We start from the raw sequence: 24,311 nt of genomic DNA, 5'->3' as shown, positions 1-24,311 counted from the left end.
CTGGCTCACTGAATCCATCCGCAGTGCTAATTAAATTAGAGCAATAATGATCGTAATGGCTGATCACTGTATTAATCTGCGTGAGAAAGACCTTCATTTGCATAATCATTTCTCGATTGCCTCTGCGTTGGTGCTGCATCGCTCCTTCATCAAGCAGCAGCGTATTCAATGAGCCGCGACCTGCGAGTGATAAGCGCTTCAATCCTGCTGATGATCTGTCTGTCTTTCTGTCTGTCTCTCTTCCTCTGCTGTAGATCATGTGGGTACAGTAGGTGCGGGTGAGCCGATAGTCAATGCTATCAACAGCGACTCGGCTTTGATCGGAGGTAAATGGATGTTATGCTTTAGAGAATTACTCCATTCCTCATCTTTTCTCATTTCATTCCTTATTATATTGCTGCTTTTTGCTCATATGTCTTGCTCTAGGAACAATTCTCCCAAATCCTCATTTACTCGTTCCAAACCCCTTTGACTTCATTTACTTTGTGGAAGACGAACTGAGAAGTTTACCTGCTATTTTCTGTTCAGTGAGACTGTTGAGCTCCAAAAAGGACAAAAGTGCAGCATAAAAGTACAGTAGTGGGCAAAAGTGATGTCCGGCTTATAGGAAAATTGACATTTATACCCTTTGTTCAAATGTTATTTAAAATTAGTTAAAGATTTTGTAAGCATATTGTGTAATTGTGCTTGAAGTCAATTGTTAATTGCGACTTTTTATCTCACAATTCTAACTTTTTCTCGCAATTGTGAGTTAAAAAGTCAGAATTGCGAGTTATATTCAGAAATTTGAGATATAAAGTAAGAATTGCGAGTTATAAAGTCAGAATTGCAAGTTATAAAGTCAGAATTGCGATAAATAAAGTCAGAATTTTGAGATATAAAGTCAGAATTGCGAGTTATAAAGTCAGAATTTTGAGATATAAAGTCAGAATTGCGAGTTATAAAGTCAGAATTGCGAGTTATAAAGTCAGAATTGCGAGTTATAAAGTCAGAATTGCGAGTTATAAAGTCAGAATTGCGAGTTATAAAGTCAGAAATGTGAGATATAAAGTCAGAATTTTGAGATATAAAGTCAGAATTGTGAGTTATAAAGTCAGAAATGTGAGATATAAAGTCAGAATTTTGAGATATAAAGTCAGAATTGCGAGTTATAAAGTCAGAAATGTGAGATATAAAGTCAGAATTTTGAGATATAAAGTCAGAATTGCGAGTTATAAAGTCAGAATTGTGAGATATAAAGTCAGAATTTTGAGATATAAAGTCAGAATTGTGAGATATAAAGTCAGAATTGTGAGATATAAAGTCAGAATTGTGAGATATAAAGTCAGAATTTTGAGACATAAAGTCAGAATTGTGAGTTATAAAGTCAGAATTGTGAGATATAAAGTCAGAATTTTGAGATATAAAGTCAGAATTGTGAGATATAAAGTCAGAATTGTGAGATATAAAGTCAGAATTGTGAGATATAAAGTCAGAATTTTGAGATATAAAGTCAGAATTGTGAGATATAAAGTCAGAATTGTGAGATATAAAGTCAGAATTGTGAGATATAAAGTCAGAATTGTGAGTTATAAAGTCAGAATTGCATCATATATAGTGTCAGAATTGCAAGTTAAAAAGTCGCAATTACCTTTTTTTATTTCATGGTGGAAACAAGCTTACATACTTTTGACCACTACTGTACACTGTAAAAGAGTCAAAGTTCACCACAAGTAGCTTTTCCACAAGTTGAGATAAATATTAATATATAGAATGTGCACACGTGCAAAATACAAAACATCAATATGGTAACATACATGACACTAAAATAATAAATATAAACATTTATTTATCAACATATGATGTAAAAAAAAAACGTAATGTACATAAGTGATAGCAAAAAACTTTTAATGTCAATGTATTGTTTTTCATTGTAAAATATAAGATGACTTGTTCTCACTTCCAAAAACTGTGAATTTAACTGTATTTTGATGTAAAATAACATGAAATGCATGTTAGATTTATTCACTGTATACAGAAAGGAAACATGCTGTTAACCAATTAGCAGGTTTTTACCATAGCATTTTTACAGTCTTTTACTGTAAAAAATTATTTTTTTTTCTTCTGGAGTTATATGAAGCTTTCTGTAAGAAACAGACCCAAGTTTAATAAGTTAAGTTAAGAAGAGCAGCATCAGCATTGTGCAAAACATCTCCTTTTGCGCTCAACGGGAAGAAAGAAAGTCATCCGGTACAGTTTTGGAATTACATCTCTGTCCGAGTCAGTAAATGATGGCAGAATTTACATTTTGTGTGCTAAAACTTGCACTGAATGACAAAGACTTTGGATTATTTGTCATGCAAAGAGAAGTGGGAAGCTCAGCCACGATGTGCATTTAAAAGACTCTATAAAAGTAATCAGAAAACCTCTAACCCAGCAGCGGCCCTCAGTAATGACTGATTAACAGCTGCGTTCACATTGACTGAATATAAAGACTTCTCCAAAGTTATCGGTAAATAGAATGAAATTAACAAAGGCCCCCAAAACTAATTAAACATTTAAAGAAATTATTTGCTGATTAAGGGGCTTCTGCTACCATCCAGAATGCACTTTGTCCTTTTCACAGCCACCGTAATGTGGCATTAAATTGAGTTGAGATTTATTTTGGTGCCTCAATTAGACATTTCTTTTACCCTTTATAATTAAATGCTCCATGCTTAACCGGCCACAAAGGAGAGAAACATTTTAGAGGCGTTTCACTCTGACAGCGAGTAGAATTGAGACGAAGAAGCATTCACAACACGTCTCGTGGTGTAACGAGACCATCAGAGCGCCAGGCGCAAGGGTTTTTTGCCAACTTTCTCACCCTTATTGATAGTCTGTATTTAACAGCTCCAGAAACATCGCTAATGGCATCTAAATTACGATTGATTGTGACATGACGGCGGCGTGAGGTCTGCCCTTCAGAAGCGCCTCTGACTGTCCGCAGCTGCAGTTTAAACAGTTTGTCACTAAAAGCCACCCGCCACTAAATGACCAATTTATGTGATTACTTTTGAATGCTTTATGGTGATTAGTCAATTAAACCTCATTAAGTTACATTTGGTATCTTTTTTATATGCAGTAGTTATCTGAAGATGAATTATTACTATAAAACAAATCCTTCAGTTTTCATTACAAATTATATATATATGTTTTATATTCATTACATTTATATTAATTCATAATATCTTTACCTTTTTATATTTATATTAACATGAATAAATATAATCAATATTAATATAAACATATTTATATTAATTAATTCATATTTTGATATTATTTACATACATTTCCCATTTCTTTTTTTTTTGCAGTAATTACATCCAATTTTGATTTATCATCATAAATATGGATTTTTTTCAGTTTTCATTGTGAATTATAATTTGTATTTGTTCATCATATGTATTTTATTTATAAATTATATGTATAGATTTAATGAATACACATTAGTTAAATGTATATTCATTAATTTAACTAATTTATATTAATTAAAAGCATGTTAATTTATAATACATTCATATTGTATATTATTTCATTTAATTTCCATATATATTGGTATATTGTTTTTTGTAGTGCTTACATCCAATATTACATTTTTTATGTTTTTTTGCAGTAGTTATCCAAAGTTGAATTATCACCATAAAAGAAATATATGAAATTCCCTCAGTTTTCATTACAAATTATATTGTTTTATATTCATTACATTTATATTAATTTATAATATGTTTGCCGATACATATTTATATTAATATGAATTAATATAAGCAATATTAATAATAAATAATATACACATATTTATATTAATTCATTCATATTTTTATATTATTTATATAAATTTCCCTAAATATTTTTTTGCAATAATTACATCCAATTTTGATCATCAAAAAACATAGATATGGAATTCTTTCAGTTTTCATTATGAATTATTATCATTTTTATTTGTTAATTAATTTATATTTTATTAATTATATGTGTTAAATATTTTATTAATACATGATAGTTAAATAGATATAAATTAATTTAATTAATTTATATGAATTAAATGTACATTAATTTGTAATATATTTATTTTGTATATTCATTCATTTGGATTTTATATTATTTATATTCATTTTCCCAATCTTTTTTGCAGTGTTGAATTATCATCATAGATATGGAATTCCTTAATTGTTCTTCGTAATAATGAAATGTACATAAATGTATTGCATATTTTATTAGTATTAATATAATGAATATTAAATAATATATTTATTTTTATTAATTTGTATTTTTTACAATATTTTTATTTATATTATTTTTCATTTTCTAAAGTTAGTCAACCATGTGAAAACAGTGTGACATCACACATTTTGCATTATTTCACTATCCAAAGATAATGAGTCATGAAGTCCAGAGGTTCCTCACTGTCTTGCGTGTCACTGTGCTGTTTTTCAGGTGTCATTGCCGTCGTGATATTTGTGAGTCTCGCCGCGCTGGCTGTGATGGCGCGATTCCTGTACCGGCGGAAAGAAACGTTTCAGACCCAAGAGCCCAAAGCGGGAAAAACGGACGACAGTCCCGAAACGCCCTTTAACACGGATCCAAACTCACAGAGCATTATCAGTGACAACCAAAAAGAATATTTCATATGACGCTCTTTCACCTCGTATCGGACTAATCCAGTTAAACCAATGGACTGAAATGCCTTGTCGAGTCTAGAGACATTAACATTCACGGTGCATTATGGGAAACCGTCCGAGAGACTGTCAGCCGACGAGGCAGCTGAAAAGGAGCGACGTGTCCCTCCGTTTATGCCCTTTTTGTACATAAAACATTTATTGTCCAGAGATTTGGCACAATAGTACGGTTTCTAAGGTGTGTATAATGACATTCATTGGTTGTAAATATTCTTTTGAAATGAAACTTTGTAACGTCACCTTCTCCTTCTGCCTTTGAACGGATCAGTGCTCGGTATTACGTTTAACGGAGTCAAAGAAGCGATCATTGTGTAACTAAATCGAAATAAATGTGAGTTGGCGAGTGTGATGTTGTTGTGAATACATGCGTTCGAGATTTTGCGGAAACGCACAAGGCTGTATACTCCGTATTTATCACTCTTGCAGTTTTCCCGTGCTTTTTCTCAATGATTTGCCATTTGGAACAAAAAATACATCCTATGACAGTTGTTTATTGTGGACAACGTGTGTCTCTGGTCCTTGAGTCTTTTTTGTCTCTTAAGAAGCTACACATTTATTCATGTATTTCTATTGAATTTTATGCCACAAGAAAAAAATGTAAAGGGGTCCTTCTATGCTTTTTTTAACACATTCATCTTTCTTTAGTGTGTGATGTTGCTGTTTGAGCATGAAAAAGCTCTGAAAAGTTTCAAAGCACAAACACGCTCCAGCAGGAGTTATTTTCTGTATCTGTTTCTGAACTCCCTGAAACGCCTCCATTGTAGTCTTGAGTTTTCTTTTGGGAACGAACACATCACAATATTCCTCATTTAAATAATTCCCGCCCAAGACATACACAAATTAAAGGGGCGGGGCCTGGTTGAGTTATTTAGTAGTGTGTCGAAACTATAGACTGTATAAAACAATGAACGTAGTGTCCATGACATCAGCCGTAGGTTCTGAAGAGCATTTTTGAAGCCCAAAAGTGGGCGGAGCCAGTCGTCGCCATCTTGGCAGCACGTCACCACGTGTCACTCCTGGAAGACCAAAAATGGGCAAATAGGCGGAACGTGGGTGGAGCTGTGGTGCCTGGTTGCTGAAACCATGCCCGCCTAGCTCGACGTGATCAAGTTAGCTCAGGCTGAGGAGCTATATATCTATCTATCTTAGATACTATCTAAAATATAAATAATGATAAGAAATTGTACATCATCAAGGGTTTACTTTCAATCTACGGTGTTTGTTTTATGACACTCCAGCAACAGTAATATTGTCATTTGTGTCGGGTGTGCAAATGACAACACCGGGACTTCATACCTTGGTAATGAAATAGCGATCGCGTGATGAATTCAATCTGTCACACTTGGGTAAAATGTCCATGAGCGTCCATTGAGAAACATCCAACAGCACTTTTTGTCCGTATTGTCCATTGTTTGCGTCATATTTCTTCTGAATGATCTGCTCTCCATCATTGTTCTTCAAGAAATTATGCCATCTGAGCACCGTTTATGTTGTGAAACTGTATACAGTCGTATACATTGGACTCACAAACAAATGAGCCCAAATTATATTTTTCAAAACTGCACAGCAATTTTAGTTATAATATCCAAGCAGTGCTGTTGGATTTTGTGGTGTCTTGTGGCATATTCTCCAGCCATTGTCATTGTAAATCTGACAAACTTTTAGCCAATGCCAAGACGATTCAACAACAATTCCCAGTTCAGTGGCTGGAATTAGCTGAGGTGACGTGACGGCTAACAGACAGCAGACAATTGGCTAGTAGCGACAGCAGCGGGAATCCACCTGTCACTCAAGTGGCCCCGCCCTTAATTATGCAGAACTTTAAGGCTTAATATAATTTAAATGGATGAGTTATAAAAAAAATCCCCCCCTCACAGTTGTCATGAAGGACAAAATTACCTATATAGACCAAAACCACTTTTTGTAGCAGGCTGTAAACATATTATTTTCTGCCGTAAAGTTGGGCATTTTAACATGGGGGGGGTCTATGGATTGACTCTAGTGGCCAGATGAATTGCAGTTTAAGTCACTTCCGTGTTGGATTCAAGAGAGAGACTGGAAGGTTGCTGCTTAGATGAAACTCACAGTAAAGTTAAGGGACATGGCATTTCCCGAACACGCTCGAAGCAGTTGACCAATCACAATACACTGGTCCAGCCAACCAATAAAAGCGCAGTGTGCTTTTCAGAGGGGATTCTGCTGCGTTCATGCCATAACGTAATTACAAGATAACGTTCTACTCGGAGCGGTTCGCTTTTTTGGACTGGGAATTATGCATTTGTTTGGCAACACTGTCAACTCCTAAATTAATCTGCAACAGTCAGGTGGTAAAGCGGTGTGGTACAATTCGGAGCTCTCAGAAAATTATGAGTTTACAAGTTCTACGAGAATCTGAACGCCTTTTACTAGTTGGAATATTGTAACTATGGTAATTACGACATGGCGTGAGTGCACCTTTCATAGAGACAGGAACTAAACAGAGCGTTACTGACAGACTGGGAAAAGAGGAGCTGCAACAATGGAGAATATGGAGGAAATAATGATCATTGCATGAAGCATGCAAAACTGTTCTAGTAGAGCTCAAAAACAAAATTAAGACTATGAAAAAGGGCATAATAGATCCCCTTTAACACAGGAAAGTATAAAGTAAACAGTGCATTTTGATTTCATGCATCTCCAAAAGACCAAGACGAAGTCTCCTGGGTTTTTGTGCTTTCTGTGATGTTTTTGGTCAAAAGTAAATGACGTTAAATCATGTTGTCAAATACTTCAGCAGCACACGAGCCACAGGATCATACGTGAACAAAGCGTCTCTGACAGCCTCATGTGAAACACAAAACACTGAAAGGTTCCCGCACGCTTTCTGACTTGTACTCGACGCAGCTGGATTTTGAAACATTAATGCCTTTGATGTGATTTGAAAGAAATGATGTATAATAGCAAGCTGTAAAACTGAGCGACACTGACAGAGAAAAACACAGATTATGACTAAGTTACTGTTGTGATATGATTGGAGAAAAAAAAAATCACATTCAAGAAAAATCTTCAATCTCAAAGTCTATGTGGTCAAGGCCTGATAACACTTTACAATAAGGTCTAATTTGATAACATTAGTTAATGCATTACCTAACATGAACTAAAAATGTGCAATATATTTTAAAAGCATTTATTAATCTTTGTTAATGATAGAGGGATATATATTGTCTGATTCATTTATTCCATAGGGATGTTTCATGATAATAGGTGGTTAACTAAGTTAAAGTGAGTGGTATTTGTCTGATCATGTGACCCTGACATAATGCCAGTGACCCATTAGATTATTAAAATAAAGCAAGATTTTCTAGACCACTGATATGACTGGATTCTTCATCGCATGTGAGATAGATAGATAGATAGATAGATAGATAGATAGATAGATAGATAGATAGATAGATAGATAGATAGATAGATAGATAGATAGATAGATAGATAGATAGATAGATAGATAGATAGATAGATAGATAGATAGATAGATACATAGATAGATACATAGATAGATACATAGATAGATACATAGATAGATACATAGATAGATGCTCACTTCTCATCATCTATTCTTCAGGTGAGGCTCGTCTTCATGAAGTCCTCGCATGTCTCACCGTCACGTTACAGTCACAGCGTTTAGCCATCTGCTCTGAGTAGAAAAGCAGATAGAGCAGAAACACAGAGGCCACACACACACACACACACACACACACACGAGTCTCTCAGGAAAGGTGACCCTCAGCTCACAGCTGAAATATGACATCTGAAAATAAAAGATCTGATCAGTATTAGTATCATAAAAGTAAACAAAAGCAGCTCAGCAGATGTGTGTCACTACAGCATGACAAGCTGTGACTGTGTTAGTGTGTTTGGTTATGGATTGTTAATAATTTTTTGTGCTGAGCAAGACATTTAGAATCTTCTTTTCTTTGGCTAGAACAGTTTTTAACCTTTATGAATATATAGATTTTTTTCTGAGCACATTAGTTTATGTCTATCTTATATCTATCTAATTCATACTGCTGTGGGTCAGTTCATTTAAATCTACACTCAGAGTCCCTGGAAAACTGTATATATACTGTAAATAGACAGGCTGTATAAATTAAATCTGCCCAGACATTTCCTGTCCCAACATCATCCCGTATTTTCAATCAAACTCGCATCAGTAATTATCGTCTCAATAGTTACAGCTCTTATGTACTTCAGTTAATTCCCATTTATTTGTGTGAGTGTGTGTGTTCACAGGTGCACCGTATGGAAAAAGAGTCAGGATTGTATTATGCCACACTCGTTCAGTGTGTTCAGTGATGGACTGTTTACACTCACTCCTGAAACACACTCTGTGTCAGGTGTCAGGTGTCAGCGTGCAGTCGCCCAGGCAAATATGAAATAATTTTTGTTGACAGATTCAAAAACACATTTAAATGGGCTTCAAGGAAAGTTCACATTCAAAACAAGTTGAACTCTGTGCACTGCATCTGTGATATGCTGTTGATCACTATGCAAAATAACACATCTCTCAGCCTGTAAAAATCCAAAAAAAGGGTTTGCATTAATGCATTTTCAGTGGAAATCTAAGTGTGTTTGTGTTAAAGCACTCAAATTGACTACAAATATGTGTAGTTTGAGCTGTAAAGTGCTCTTCTTTTCTAGGTGGATGAAACTTTAGTTTTGAGATTGAGATTGAGTTTCTAGTTTCCATGTAAACTGTCCATTTCTCTCATGCAATAGTTACATGAGTTTACATGAGCATGAGTTCAGGTCAATACGTGATTTAATCACAGTACTCTCATATTAACAGACATAATGCCTTCCCCTATACACTTCCACTGTAAATCATTACTGTTAATTAAGCTTTTGTTTGTTTTTACATATATATACAGTGGGTACAGAAAGTATTCAGACCCCCTTATATTTTTCATTTTTTGTTATATTGCAGCCATTTGCCAAAATCATTTAAGTTCATTTTTTTCCCTCATTAATGTACACACAGCACCCCATATTGACAGAAAAACACAGAATTGTTGACATTTTTGCAGATTTATTAAAAAAGAAAAACTGAAATATCACATGGTCCTAAGTATTCAGACCCTTTGCTGTGACACTCATATATTTAACTCAGGTGCTGTCCATTTCTTCTGATCATCCTTGAGATGGTTCTACACCTACATTTGAGTCCAGCTGTGTTTGATTCTACTGATTGGACTTGATTAGGAAAGCCACACACCTGTCTATATAAGACCTTACAGCTCACAGTGCATGTCAGAGCAAATGAGAATCATGAGGTCAAAGGAACTGCCTGAAGAACTCAGAGACAGAATTGTGGCAAGGCACAGATCTGGCCAAGGTTACAAAAAAAATTCTGCTGCACTTAAGGTTCCTAAGGGCCGTTACATAGTCAACGCGAGAAACGCGAGCAAGCAACGCGAGCGACGCGCTCCCTTTCATAGTCTAAAAAGTGTATGCAATACACCGCTCACGCAACAGGGAGTAGTAGAGTTGGGTGATATTAGTAGAGTCCTGTCACGTGATATTCAGATCAAAATGGCCTATGCTTTATGAATTTTATGAAAGTCAATATTTTTGGGTAGCCGAAACTTAGCTGCCCCGCACCACTTCTGCAAGCCACCTTCCACTTTTTGTGCACCTTGGCGAATTTGTCACGGGCACTTTTCCAGTCCGTTTTTACTTTATCTATGGGTTTTCCCATCACGGTTGCAACCTCTCTCCATGCATTTTCCAACTCTATTTTATTTGAGTGTAATTGCGATGAACTATTGTATAAATGTGGATGAATACGTATAAGTTCGCATAATTTTTCCTCTTCGCCCGCCATTATATTCAAACCTTCTTCTTCTGTAAACACAATATACTTGAATTAATGTACAATACTTGCAATGTCGCCCCCACCGTCAACGCATAGTATTGCGTGCATCGGCGTGTCGCGTATCAAAAACTAGGACGACACATTTGGCTATGCACTGACGCATAATGGCGGCCGAAGCGTAACGATGCATAGCCTCGGGGACGCGTATGCGTACAGATGCGTTGACTATTAAACGGCCCTAAGAGCACAGTGGCCTCCATAATCCTTAATGGAAGATGTTTGGGACAACCAGAACCCTTCCTAGAGCTGGCCGTCCGGCCAAACTGAGCTATCGTGGGAGAAGAGCCTTGGTGAGAGAGGTAAAGAAGAACCCAAAGATCATTGTGGCTGAGCTCCAGAAATGCAGTCAGGAGATGGGAGAAAGTTGTAGAAAGTCAACCATCACAGCAGCCCTCCACCAGTCGGGGCTTTATGGCAGAGTGGCCCGACGGAAGCCTCTCCTCAGTGCAAGACACATGAAAGCCCGCATGGAGTTTGCTAAAAAACACCTGAAGGACTCCAATATGGTGAGAAATAAGATTCTCTGGTCTAATGAAACCAAGATAGAACTTTTTGGCCTTAATTCTAAGCGGTATGTGTGGAGAAAAGCAGGCACTGCTCATCACCTGTCCAATGCAGTCCCAACAGTGAAGCATGGTGGTGGCAGCATCGTGCTGTTGGGTTGTTTTTCAGAACGACTGGTTGCAATCAAGGGAAAGATGAATGCGGCCAAGTACAGGGATATCCTGGATGAAAACCTTCTCCAGAGTGCTCCGGAACTCAGACTGGGCCGAAGGTTTACCTTCCAATAAGACAATGACCCTAAGCACACAGCTAAAATAACGAAGGAGTGGCTTCACAACAACTCTGTGACTGTTCTTGAATGGCCCAGCCAGAGCGCTGACTTAAACCCAATTGAGCATCTCTGGAGGGACCTATAATGGCTGTCCACCAACATTTACCATCCAACCTGACAGAACTGGAGAGGATCTGCAAGGAGGAATGGCAGAGGATCTCCAAATCCTAGTGTGAAAAACTTGTTGCATCTTTCCCAAAAAGACTCATGGCTGTATTAGATCAAAAAGGGTGCTTCTACTAAATACTGAGCAAAGGGTCTGAATACTTAGGACCATGTGATATTTCAGTTTTTCTTTTTTAATAAATCTGCAAAAATGTCAACAATTCTGTGTTTTTCTGTCAATATGGGGTGCTGTGTGTACATTCATGAGGAAAAAAATCAACTTAAATGATTTAAGCAAATGGCTGCAATATAACAAAGAGTGAAAAATTTAAGGGGGTCTGAATACTTTCCGTACCAGCTGTATATACAGTATATATACCAAATGGACAGAGGGAATATTTTATTTTATTATTTAATATATATAAATAGCCTTTCATGTCTGCCATATTTCTTTAAAAAGTAAAATTTTTAAAGATCAGTTAAAGAAAGTGGCTAATTTAATATGGCAATGGTTTAAATCTTTCATTTCTCAAGGGAGGGTGAAAATGTTTCTGCACTAAACTATGAACCTGCTCGAATCAATATGACAAACTTTAATAGACTCATGAACAGCAGGAGGAACCTTTTAAAATGCAAAGCAGTGTGCTCCAATTTACCTCCTCAATATTTTGCTCATAATCAAGTGTATCAGCAATTAAATGCACACATTATCATGACCTTGGCATGGCGGATGATAAGACACGCAGATCGGAAGGATATGAAGCTGCAGGTTTATTTCATCGCAGTGACCGAGGCCTGATTACTCGCACGGGCGTCTCCATTACCCTGCTTGTCACAGGTTTTAAGGCATCTAATCAGGCTGCATGTTTTATTCAAATTTCCCACTGATGTGTTGCTCTACACTTAATTTGCCCTGATGACGGCGATAATGATGCTCAGCTCAATGAAAACGGTTTCGCGGGAACACGACACATAATCGTTAAGTGAGCTGATCCTGCAGAAGATCCAAAGGTCATCCAAACACCCCATGTAATTAACATACAACTTGTGTATGTTAATTATACAGAATACATTTCTGATATCAGTTGACCTTACACTCTAAAAAATGCTGGGTTAAAAACAACCCAAGTTGAGTTGAAAATGGACAATGATTTGGTTGTTTTAACCCTGCGATTGGGTTAAATGTTTGCCCAACCTGCTGGGTAGTTTTATTTAACTATTGTTTAAAAATGACAGTATTTCTTGCTTAAAATGAACCCAAAGTATGTTGGAAATGAACATTTATTAATAAGTTTAATGAATAATAATTAAACAATAAACTTTTATTAAATTCCTTATTAATAAATGTTCACCTTTTGATTATTATTGTTGCCTCTAATAATTATTATTATACCTATTTTGGGTTCATTTAATCCAGCCATATAGTCAAAAACAGTAAACAATTGTTGGGTTGAATAAACCTGCCCAGCACATTGGGCAAACATTTAACCCATCGCTGGGATAAAACAACCAACTATGGTTGTTTTTAACCCAGCATTTGTAGCATGTTTCTAAATGAAACGACATAAAAACTGGAATACACAGAAATATTGGGAGATATTGTCCATATTTATTTCATATTAAGCTATTAGTTCACTACTTTTCAGTATTGAATGAAATAATTGTATGTATACATTTATATACACATGCACTCTAAAAAATGCTGGGTTAAAAACAACCCAAGTTGGGTTAAATATGGACAAACCCAGCAGGTTGGGTTAAAGTGCACCTAGTATGCCCTCTTTCATATGATGTAATATAAGTCTCTGGTCTGGTCAAGTTTCAGCTTAAAATACCCCACAAATTTGCCCCTATTTGGGGGTGAGCAAAAACATGCCTTTTACTTTATTAATATATTGCTGGCTAAAAAAATAAATCCAAATTTGGTTGAAAAAAATGGCTGGGTGAAAACGCCCCAATCCTTGGGTTTGTTAATATTTAACCATTTAACATTTTTTAGAGTGTGGAAAAAAAAAGTATCTTCATCATTTTTCAGCCCTTGTGTGGAGACTCCACCTATGACACCTCCTCCCTTAAAATACTTCCTACATAGGCAGCTCTAGCAGCACAGACAGCATCATAGTGCTCAGTCATGCTCTCGCTGATGTCCTCAATGTCACACGGGAAAAACAAAAGGATCCGTGGAGTTTTATTGCTGCAGGTCCATCATAAATCAAGCTCAGCTGAGCTCTGGAATCAACATAAGCGATTACCAACCACTTGAGTAAGAAGACAGTGACTCATCAAGCGTCCTCAGGGTTTAGTGAGGCTAAACCATTTAAAACGTCTCAAAGAAATTACATACAACCTCCCAGCTCAAAGTCAAATCTTAAATCATATGGCGGCAATACATATGATGGCATTTACCATAGTAATACTATGCTATTTTTTATAGTATCTTGGTGATCATTCAGTAAAATGAAATTTACCATCTTTTTGGCATTTACCATGATAATACCAAGATATTACGTTGAGTACCATATTGATGGTTGTAATAATGCAGTACTATAGTATACAAACCCGATTCCAAAAAAGTTGGGACACTGTGCAAATTGTGAATAAAAAAGGAATGCAATAATTTACAAATCTCATAAACTGATATTTTATTCACAATAGAATATAGATAACATATCAAATGTTGAAAGTGAGACATTTTGAAATGTCATGCTAAATATTGTCTCATTTTGGATTTCATGAGAGCTACACATTCCAAAAAAGTTGGGACAGGTAGCAATAAGAGGCCGGAAAAGTTAAATGTACATATAAGGAACAGCTGGAGGACCAATTTGCAACTTATTAGGTCAATTGGCAACATGATTGGATATAAAAAGAGCCTCTCAGAGTGGCAGTGTCTCTCAGAAGTCAAGATGGGCAGAGGATCACCAATTCCCCCAATGCTGCGGCCAAAAATAGTGGAGCAATATCAGAAAGGAGTTTCTCAGAGAAAAATTGCAAAGAGTTTGAAGTTATCATCATCTACAGTGCATAATATCATCCAAAGATTCAGAGAATATGGAACAATCTCTGTGCGTAAGGGTCAAGGCCGGAAAACCATACTGGATGATCGTGATCTTCGGGCCCTTAGACGGCACTGCATCGCATACAGGAATGCTACTGTAATGGAAATCACAACATGGGCTCAGGAATACTTCCAGAAACGGTGAACACAATCCACCGTGCCATTCGCCGTTGCCGGCTAAAACTCTATAGGTCAAAAAAGAAGCCATATCTACACATGATCCAGAAGCGCAGGCGTTTTCTCTGGGCCAAGGCTCATTTAAAATGGACTGTGGCAAACTGTTCTGTGGTCAGACGAATCAAAATGTGAAGTTCTTTTTTGGAAAACTGGGACGCCATGTCAACCGGACTAAAGAGGACAAGGACAACCCAAGTTGTTATCAGCGCTCAGTTCAGAAGCATCTCTGATGGTATGGGGTTGCATGAGTGCGTGTGGCATGGGCAGCTTACACATCTGGAAAGGCACCATCAATGCTGAAAGGTATATCCGAGTTCTAGAACAACATATGCTCCCATCCAGACGTCGTCTCTTTCAGGGAAGACCTTGCATTTTCCAACATGACAATGCCAGACCACATACTGCATCAATTACAACATCACAGCTGCGTAGAAGGAGGATCCGGGTACTGAAATGGCCAGCCTGCAGTCCAGATCTTTCACCCATAGAAAACATTTGGCGCATCATAAAGAGGAAGACAAAGAAGACATAAGACAGTTGAGCAACTAGAAGCCTGTATTAGACAAGAATGGGACAACATTCCTATTCCTAAACTTGAGCAACTTGTCTCCTCAGTCCCCAGACGTTTGCAGACTGTTATAAAAAAAGAAGGGATGCCACACAGTGGTAAACATGGCCTTTTTTAAGATGTGTTGATGCCATGAAATTTAAAATCAGCTTATTTTTCCCTTAAAATGATACATTTTACTCTAATAATACCCTGTTTTTGGACATTTACTGTGGTAAATTCACTCTACCATGAGAGTGCCACATTGTTTTTGTGAGAACAAATGGATCTAGATCATTATAATATTCAGACATTATTCATTAATGATTTCTTATATGAGAAATTGATTGTATGTCATTATATTGTTGATTATATGTCATTATATCAGATGTGATTATGAGCTCTATGTCTGTGATTCAGGTGGATGTCTGGTGATTTCTTTGAAGCGTTATCCCTCCGTCTGCGGAAATGACTTCCATATGTCAAGCTGAAAGACCACCACGAGTCCATTACGTGGTAATTGTGTCACTTGTCTTCTGCTGAATCTTTTCTTTCTCACACTGAATAAAGGATGATTTTTCTGGGCTGGTTATAGAGAGCAGAGTAACACCGCCTGTCAGAAGCAACACACATCTACTGCTGATAAAAAGCTTCTGTTTATAATAATACAAACAACTTGATCTAGATGAGTTTGTGTATACCAGAGTTTAATCATCGTGTTCTCTAGTTAATGAATTAATGCTCCAAAAATCCCAAAGGATTTTCTAATGGAGTGTGTATCATAATTTGGCACCAGTCCTGTTCATCCAGCAGGATCTTATTTGACTCTTGGCAGATTCTCAGAGGATGTTTATTGGGTCCCATTAGGATTGGTTACAAATTATGATGGAATTTCATTAGTGATCTTGTACAGATTTTGACTATGATTACGAAACTAACCTGATGTCATACAGTGTCTTTAAATATGTTCCAGTGAGATGCCTATTTAGGGGACGTTTTAATATTAACCAGATGCATGTGGAGAAGGCAAGGTCAGTGAAAAAAAATCAAATGCTGATTAGAAATATATTTTGTTCAATACTGAATAGTATGGATGGTTGAGTGCAATTAAAATGGACTGTTTTATCCGGTAATTAATTTTATGTGATGTATTTTATGCTTTGTAGAGATACATGCTTATATTTATTCTCAAGAGGATGTTTTTCTGGATCTCATTAGATATTTTAGTAATGGTTCCAAATTATGATGGAATTTCATTAGCGATATTGTACAGAATTTAACTATGAATACAAAACTAACCTGTCATACAGTGTCTTTAAATATGTTCTGTTCCAGTGAGCTGCCTATGTAGGGAACATTTTGTACACTGGACATGTAATTATTCCACATAATTATGCTAATATTAACCTCCTAAGATATCCTTTTTGGGGGGACAATCCCAGAATACATTAAAAAACACAACAAGGAAATGTTGATTATAAATATTTTTGTGCAATACTGAATAGTATGGATTAAAAAAACTTTATATTGATTTCTCGATTTTAATCGATTCTCATTTTTACGAACCGATATCAAATCGATTAGCCTACCCTTTCATTTGAATGAACCGAACATTTTAGCACGCTTCTTATCCAATAAATCGCAGTAAGCTTTGTGTTTTGTTACTTTTGATATGAAACAAATTCTCTGATTTCAAAAAATCCGTTTTGGCGCAGTTTAATGTGACGTGACAGATCGCTGTTGCGCGTGTGCGCTGATCATCGCCTCTGCTTTAATACCAGTTAAAGTGTGAAATAAACTTAAATGAACATCTGAAGGTATGTTAAAAGATACAGTACAACTTACCGAAATCTGTATCATGTCTATAGATGTTTCAACCACAGAAAGACGTCACATAACATCTCTTTTACCTCAGAAAAAAACATTCAGTGAGCATAAACTCATTAGTTAGATGAAAATGAGATCTAGAGGGGAGTGATTTGCTAAATATGTGCACCATATTCATTATCATTTTTAATGTTTTTCAGTATTTAATGCATGTTTGAATAAATCTGTCAAGTTTTTATGTCAGCCACCATTTAGATGTTTATATTTCAAGAAACGACTTGGAGTACAAAATATAATTATGTAATTGTAACTTTATTATTTAAAAGCTTCCTTGAGTGTAATTTAAGTGTTTGTTTACAAATCAGATCAAAATTATAGTAATGTAGTACCAACTCACTCCCATGTATAGTTTACAGCATTAGTTGAGAGATTTTTTTTTTTCCTTGAGAAAATTTGCCATGTCTTGTAGCTGATGATATATATCCAAAATAATCAATTTCAAATCGAATTGAATTGAATTGAATTGGAATCGAATCTAATCGAATCGTGAAATTTGTCAATACCCATCCCTATATTACAGTAAACATGCTTAATGTACGTCAAACTATATGTAAAACCTTTATTATTCAGTGTGTTTCATATTCTGCTAATGGCACGGTAATGCATGATGGAAGTGTATCTTTTGTCTCATTTAGGTCTCTATACAGTAACAGTGGACTGAAGTGAGGCGTGGAGCTGATCAATGACTCAGACAATCACTCAACATGACGTGTGCATGAACCCAGAAACCCGAGAGCTTGATTCCTGAAAGACCTGCAGATCTCCTCGTAAGTTACTGCCTGAGTTACTCTGCACATTGTGAAATGAAAGGAAACTGTATGTTTAGTTGATGATGCTCTTGTTTAGTGACTCGTCCCTCCCTCATAATTAAACCTGCCATGACAGACGATCAAGATTAATGGCATGTGCTTATCACACTAACTCACTGTCAGTCGCAGCACAGCATCGGGTCGTAGCGGTCAGAATCTTGTGAAGAACATGCTCAGGTCATATTTCACCCCAAAAGTAAGAAAACAATGTGCTTGATTGTCATGAAATTGTCATCGGCTTAATATTCTTCATGCATTTTCATTTTTCTAAGTGAAATTTGACCTGGACGTGTTTTTATACAGGGTTTCCCCTGTAGAGTGTGTAGATGTTTACCAAGCACTTTTTGCACTTCTGAAGTGAGTTTTTCTCCTGAAGGCTCGAATGAAACTCAGTTGGAATTATTTATAGTGAATTTAGAATTGATATATTTCTACATTTACTCCATGAATTAATGAAGAGAATAAAAGTAAGATTATTCTCTAAATGATCAAATGTTTCACACCATTAGCCTAAACATTTGTCTGAAGTGTGTTTGTTACCCATAGTGCACCGCGGCCTCTCATTACACCCGAAACGAAGCAGGAAAAGTGTGAGGAGCGTCTGCTGTGAATTCTGATGCGTGTATTGATCGCGGTGTGCGAGGAAGCCCATCTCTCTCAGCGGTGGCCGTAATCTATAGCACGTTCTCTGTGGATATCCATTTTTTGCATGAGTGCTTTTTACTGCAGCAGTTCTGCAGGACTTTCAGACCAGGACCTCGCTCAGATTATTCTTATAAAACATGCTCAGATTCATCATGTGAGTTATTGATCTCCTATTTCATATCATGCCATTTACAGGGTGGGTGACGGAGTCAAGCCCCTCATCTGTGGCAGTAAAAGAGATTTCAGTGTGGCTTTATGTTAAGTACTGTATGCTGATTTGAAATCGTCATGCAGTTATTCAGCTGCTTGAATCACCTGTGCTAGAACGTAAAGATGAAGGTCAAACTCTCATTTAGATGTGTAAAAACTGGAATGTTAAATGCAATGAATAGTAAAATCCATCATATGCCAGTATTAGATCGGTGTTTGACTCGAGCATTAGTGTAATCTAATCCGTGAATGATTATACAGACCACACCGAAGAAAATCTGGTTACAATTTCTACAATGTCTGTCTTTTTGGAACAGAACTTTATGGTCGCTGGATGGTTGCTAGGGCGTTGCTATGCAGTTTCTAAGGTGTTCTATGTTTTTATTGCATTAATTTGGTGTTACTAGGGTGTTCTAGGTGGTTTCTAGGGTACTGTTTTGGGGTAATTAAAGCGCCCTGTGTGATGCTTAGCACATTGCTATGCAGTTGCTATGGTGTTGTTAAAGTTTTCTAGCATTAATTTGCTGTTGCTTGGGTGTTCTAGATGGTTGCTAGGGTGTTTTTTGGTGGTTTCTAGGGCATTGTTTTGTGGTTATTAAGATGCCCTGTGTGGTGCTTAGCAGGTTGCTCTGCAGTTGCTATGGTTTTGTGGGTCATTGCCAGGGAGTTGCTAGGTGGTTTCTTAAGTATTCTAAATGTTCGGTGCAATCTTATATGGTTGCTGAAGTGTTCTGGGTGGTTGCTAGGACATTGCTATGCAGTTTCTAAGGTGTTCTAGGTTGTAATTGATTGAATTTGCTGTTACTAGGGTATTGTAGCTGGTTGCTAGAGTGTTACTAGGTGGTTTCTAGGACATTGTTTTATTGTGTGGTGCTTATCACATGCTCTGCAGTTGCAATGGTTTTGTCGGTCGTTGCCAGGAAGTTGTGTTTGCTAAAATGTTAAAAAATGTTCTTTGAAATGTTATATGGTTGCTGAGGTGTTCTGGTTGGTTGCCAGGGTGTTGCTATGCTGTTTCTAAGATGTTCTAGGTTTTTATTCCAATTTTATTGTAATTACAATATTAAAATAGTAATTTGCTGTTACTAGGGTGTTCTATGTGGTTGCTAGGTGGTTTCTGGGGCACTATTTGTTGTTATTAAAGTGCCCTGTGTGGTGCGTAGCACATTTCTCTGCAGTTGCTATGGTTTTGTGCATCATAGCCAGGGAGTTCCTAGGTGGTTGCTAAAGTGTTTTAAATGTTCAGTGCAATGTTATATGGTTGCTGAGATGTTCTGGTTGGTTGCTAGAGTGTTGCTAGGTGGTTTCAAGGGCATTGTTTTGTGGCTATTAAGGTGTCCTGTGTGGAGTACATTGCTATGCAGTTGCTGTGGTTTTGTGGGTTATTGCCAAGGAGTTGCTAGGCGGTTGCTAAAGTGTTCTAATTGTAATTTTGACCTTCAACTTCCTGGAGGCCATTGAAGTCCACTATAAGGAGAATAATCCTGGAATGTTTTCATCAAAAACCTTAATTTCGTTTCGAGTAAAGAAAGAAAGACATGAACATCTTGGATGACATGGGGGTGAGAAAATGATCAGAAATTTTATTTAAAAGTGGAGTAATCCTTTAAGGTGCCCTGTGTAATGCTTAGCACATTGCTATTGCTATGTTTTCTGGGTAATTTCCAGGGAGTTGCTAGATGGTTGCTAAAGTGTTCATTGCAACAGAGCATACTGCAGCAGAAGGTTAACTTTATTCCCACTGAAATCGAAACACGATCACGCTTATGATACTCTGCTGCTGTCTGTTTATTCATTCGTAATCTTCATTTAAAGTCATCATAAGTTGCAGTGTTTACAATAATTAAATTTGAATGCCTTCAGTGAGGTGTCAAATGCACTGATAAAACATTGATTAGAGCATTTGAAGTCCATCCGTCCTCTGCGGCTCTCGTTCTGAAGGTTCGCTAGATAATTACTGCCAGTCTATATCTGATTAGCAATCCTGTGGGACTGAACGCTACACGGAAAAACATCTCCACGCACCGGCCAATTACAAATGACACTACACACTCCTCTTGTCAGTTTGTATCCATCATAATCATCATGTGCAGTTCACTGAGAATATTAATGTGACACTTATTGATACAAAGGAGACCCGCGGTGCGCCGAGGTCCTCCGGTTGTGCAGTGTGCCCCGTCGTGTCAACCCGCCGCAGGAAACACGCTGTACATTCTGACGGGGTCGCAATCGGGGTCACTGCAACAGAACTCTGAGTGAATGCTCATAGCAGGCTCGTTCCGACGGATATTATTCATGGAATCATCTCATTCGCTTTCTTGAGTTACAGTCTCAATCGTGGAATAAATGCGAAGCAGCGTTTGGTATCGACAAACACTATGAAATAAGAGTGAAATACAATATTAGCAAAGTAAACAAAGGCCTACGTGATATTTTGTGGCATCTGAAAGATTCCCCCTGTGAAGTGCATAAAATACATTTTATTCTCAAGTTGCACCATAATGAATTGATTTCCAGAAAATGCTTTTCAATATCACCTCTGCAACCAGCTGCGGTGAAAGCAGTGTGCAGCTGTGGGTCGTAACATCTGTAAGTACATGAGATATTAATTGAGCCGCGTTCGGTGCCTCTTCCAAAACCCTGAGAGATCTGATAACGTAAAGACATAGATCATAGGGTTTTGTGAGCAGCAGATACTGATCTGAGGCGCCTACATAAATAAGAGCGATCTGTTAGATGTGAAGCCTGCTGCTCATGTTTTATTGATAGTCGCCTGCCTTACCTTCAGCCCGGCGATAAGTCTTTCCAGCCGCGCGTAGCTCAATAATCCCACAGCACTTGAGCAAAACTCACAGCTACACTGCCTGCTTTAGAGTGTCAAGTGAATTATGACGTGTCCCTGTGTTTGTGAAGTACATGCTGGGAAAATTTAAGCAATATTGTTGATGCTGCTTCATAAATGGATAAGCTGCTTTTCACTGGTTGGTTACACAATGTTGTTTATAGTTGTGTTTATAGCTGTATAACATGTAAAACTATATTTTATGCCTATGCAAAAGTTGCAGCCACAGTGCTAGAATGGTAAGGGTGCTTGTGTAACAGAGGCCAGCTAGTAGTTACTGTGCAGGTAAACCTCACTCCTCTGATCTCAAGAGATGTTCTAGCGACTGATGCCAGAGGTTGCCTCCTTGTTAGAGCGTCCGACTCCCATGCCGGAGACCCAGGTTTGAGGCCCGCTGTGAGTAGGACCTGGGTGAGGGGTTACACTTGCCAGGGTGTTGCTATGAGGTTGCCAAGATTTTCTGTGTGGTTGCTTGCCAGGGCGTTACTATGAGGTTGCTAGGGTGTTCTGTGTGGTTGTTAGGATTAGTGTTAGGTGGTCCTTGTCAGGGCCTTGTTATGAGGTTGTTAGAGTGTTAACGGTGGTTGCCAGGGTGTTGTATACGGTTGCTATAATGTTCTGTATATTTGCCGGAGCGTTGCTATGAGGTAGCCAGGGTGTTTTAGGTGATTGCCTGGGCGTTGCTATGGGTGCTCTGTGTGGTTGCTGGGATGTTGCTATGAGGTTGCTAGGCTGTTAGGATTAGTGTTAACGATGGTTGCCAGGGTATTGCTAGGATGTTCTGTGTAAGTGCCAGGGCATTGCTATGAGATTGCTAGGGTGCTCAGTGTGGTTACCAGGGTGTTGCTATGAGGCTGCTAAAATGTTCTGCATATTTGTCAGGGCATTGCTATGAGGTTGCTAAGGTGAGGTGTTCTGCATGGTTACCGGGGCATTGCTATAGAGATTGCTAGGGTGTTATGTGTGGTTGCTAGGGTGTTGCCATGAGGTTGCGAGGCTGTTAGGATTAGTGTTAATGGTAGTTGGCCTGGCATTGCTATGAGGTTGCTTAGGTGTTCTGTGTGGTTGCTTGCCAGGGCATGACTATGAGGTTGTTAGGGTGTAGCCATGAGGTTGCTAGGCTGTTAGGATTAGTTTTAGGTTAGTCGTTGTCAGGGCCTTGCTATGAAGTTGCTAGTGTGTTAACGGTGATTGCCAGGGTGTTGCTGTGAGGTTGCTAAAATGTTCTGCATATTTGCCAGGGTATTGCTATGAGGTTGCCAGGTTTTTCTGAAGGGCAATTTCCTGGGATTTGCTATCAGGTTACTTGGGTGTTCTGTGTGGTCACTAAGATGTTGCCATGAGGTTGCTAGGCTGTTAGGGTTAGTGCTAGGTCAGTCGTTGTCAGGGCCTTATTATGAGGTTGCTAGAGTGTTAACGGTGGTTGCCAGGGTGTTGCTGTGAGGTTGCTAAAATGTTCTTCATATTTGCCAGGGCATTGCTATGAGGTAGCCAGGGTGTTCTGGGTGATTGATCAGGCATTGCTATCAGGTTACTTGAATGTTCTGTTTTATTGCTAGGATGTTGCCATGAGGTTGCTAGGATGTTCTGTGTAGGTGTCATGGCATTGCTATGAGATTGCTGGGGTGTTCTGGGTGGTTGCCAGGGTGTTGGTATGAGGTTGCTGGACTGTTCTGCATATTTGCCAGGATATTGCTGAGTACAGTTTAATGCATTTTTTTATGCAGAAAGACGTTTTGTCAACGTCTTGTTTTGTTTTGTTTTTTTTGTAGATAAAGAGGAACGAGTTGCAATTTTTTTGGTTTTGAAATGATAATTTAGAAATTGCAATCATATTACATGAGAACTGACGAAAGTCGCGCACACACTTAACGATTGTAAGGCCGATTATGAATGTAAATTGATAATTATCGCGCTCAAATGCGTCCAGTCGTGTCCAGTCGTGTTCACTCTGCGATTACAGTCCCCAGTTTAAGCATGCAAGATTCCTAAATTTGAAACTCTTTTTAATAAAACCTTAACACAGAAATGTGTTTGACATTTAAAAGAATAAGACTGGCAATAATTGTGATCTTGATGCAGATTATATCACAGTTTCAGCTTTCTACCAAACCCATTTTGGCAGGAGAAACAGTCTTTAATTATGGTCTGAGGACAGATAAGACAGTGAAAAGCCATCTGAATTCAGCATGTTTCCATTTTTATAGATTATAAAGTTTCAGCACTTGTCATGCTGTTTGGTTTAGCCCGTCTGAAGCGTTCTGCTGCAATAATGAAGAAATGTTTTTTTCTATAGATGACAGGGAGGTATCCAAATCACATCAACTGCTCACTGGGGTACCTCAGGGATCAGTCCTTGGGCCCCTCCTCTTCTCCATATACATTACATCACTGGGACGCATTATACAGGTGCATGAAAATATGAAAATATTTTTCATTTAATTTTTTCATGGGATCCAGATGATCCCATGGTAGCTGCACAGATCTTAGACTGTCTGGCAGACATCTCAGCCTGGATGAAAGAACATCACCTAGCTAAGACAGAGCTCTCTGTCAGTACAGCACAACACCAGTTTACCATCTAGCTT

The 24,311-nt window shown here is 37.8% G+C and overlaps 1 protein-coding gene across 1 annotated transcript in view; it reads left to right on the top strand.

Annotated features, from left to right (window-relative positions):
- Positions 1-4,730, top strand: part of cntnap3 (contactin associated protein family member 3) — a 161,887-nt gene extending 157,157 nt beyond the window's left edge. Inside the window, exons 23-24 of the mRNA XM_067397378.1 lie at positions 255-326; positions 4,456-4,730. Of these exons, the coding sequence (XP_067253479.1) occupies positions 255-326; positions 4,456-4,652 (269 nt within the window). The 3' untranslated portion in view covers positions 4,653-4,730. The remainder of the gene's footprint in view (positions 1-254; positions 327-4,455) is intronic.
- The last annotated feature ends 19,581 nt before the right edge of the window (positions 4,731-24,311 follow it).

Source organism: Chanodichthys erythropterus, chromosome 10, assembly GCF_024489055.1.
Source record: "Chanodichthys erythropterus isolate Z2021 chromosome 10, ASM2448905v1, whole genome shotgun sequence".
NCBI lineage: Eukaryota > Metazoa > Chordata > Actinopteri > Cypriniformes > Xenocyprididae > Chanodichthys > Chanodichthys erythropterus.
Note: the sequence above shows the minus strand (reverse complement) of the source record. Positions and strands in the feature narration are given on the sequence as shown.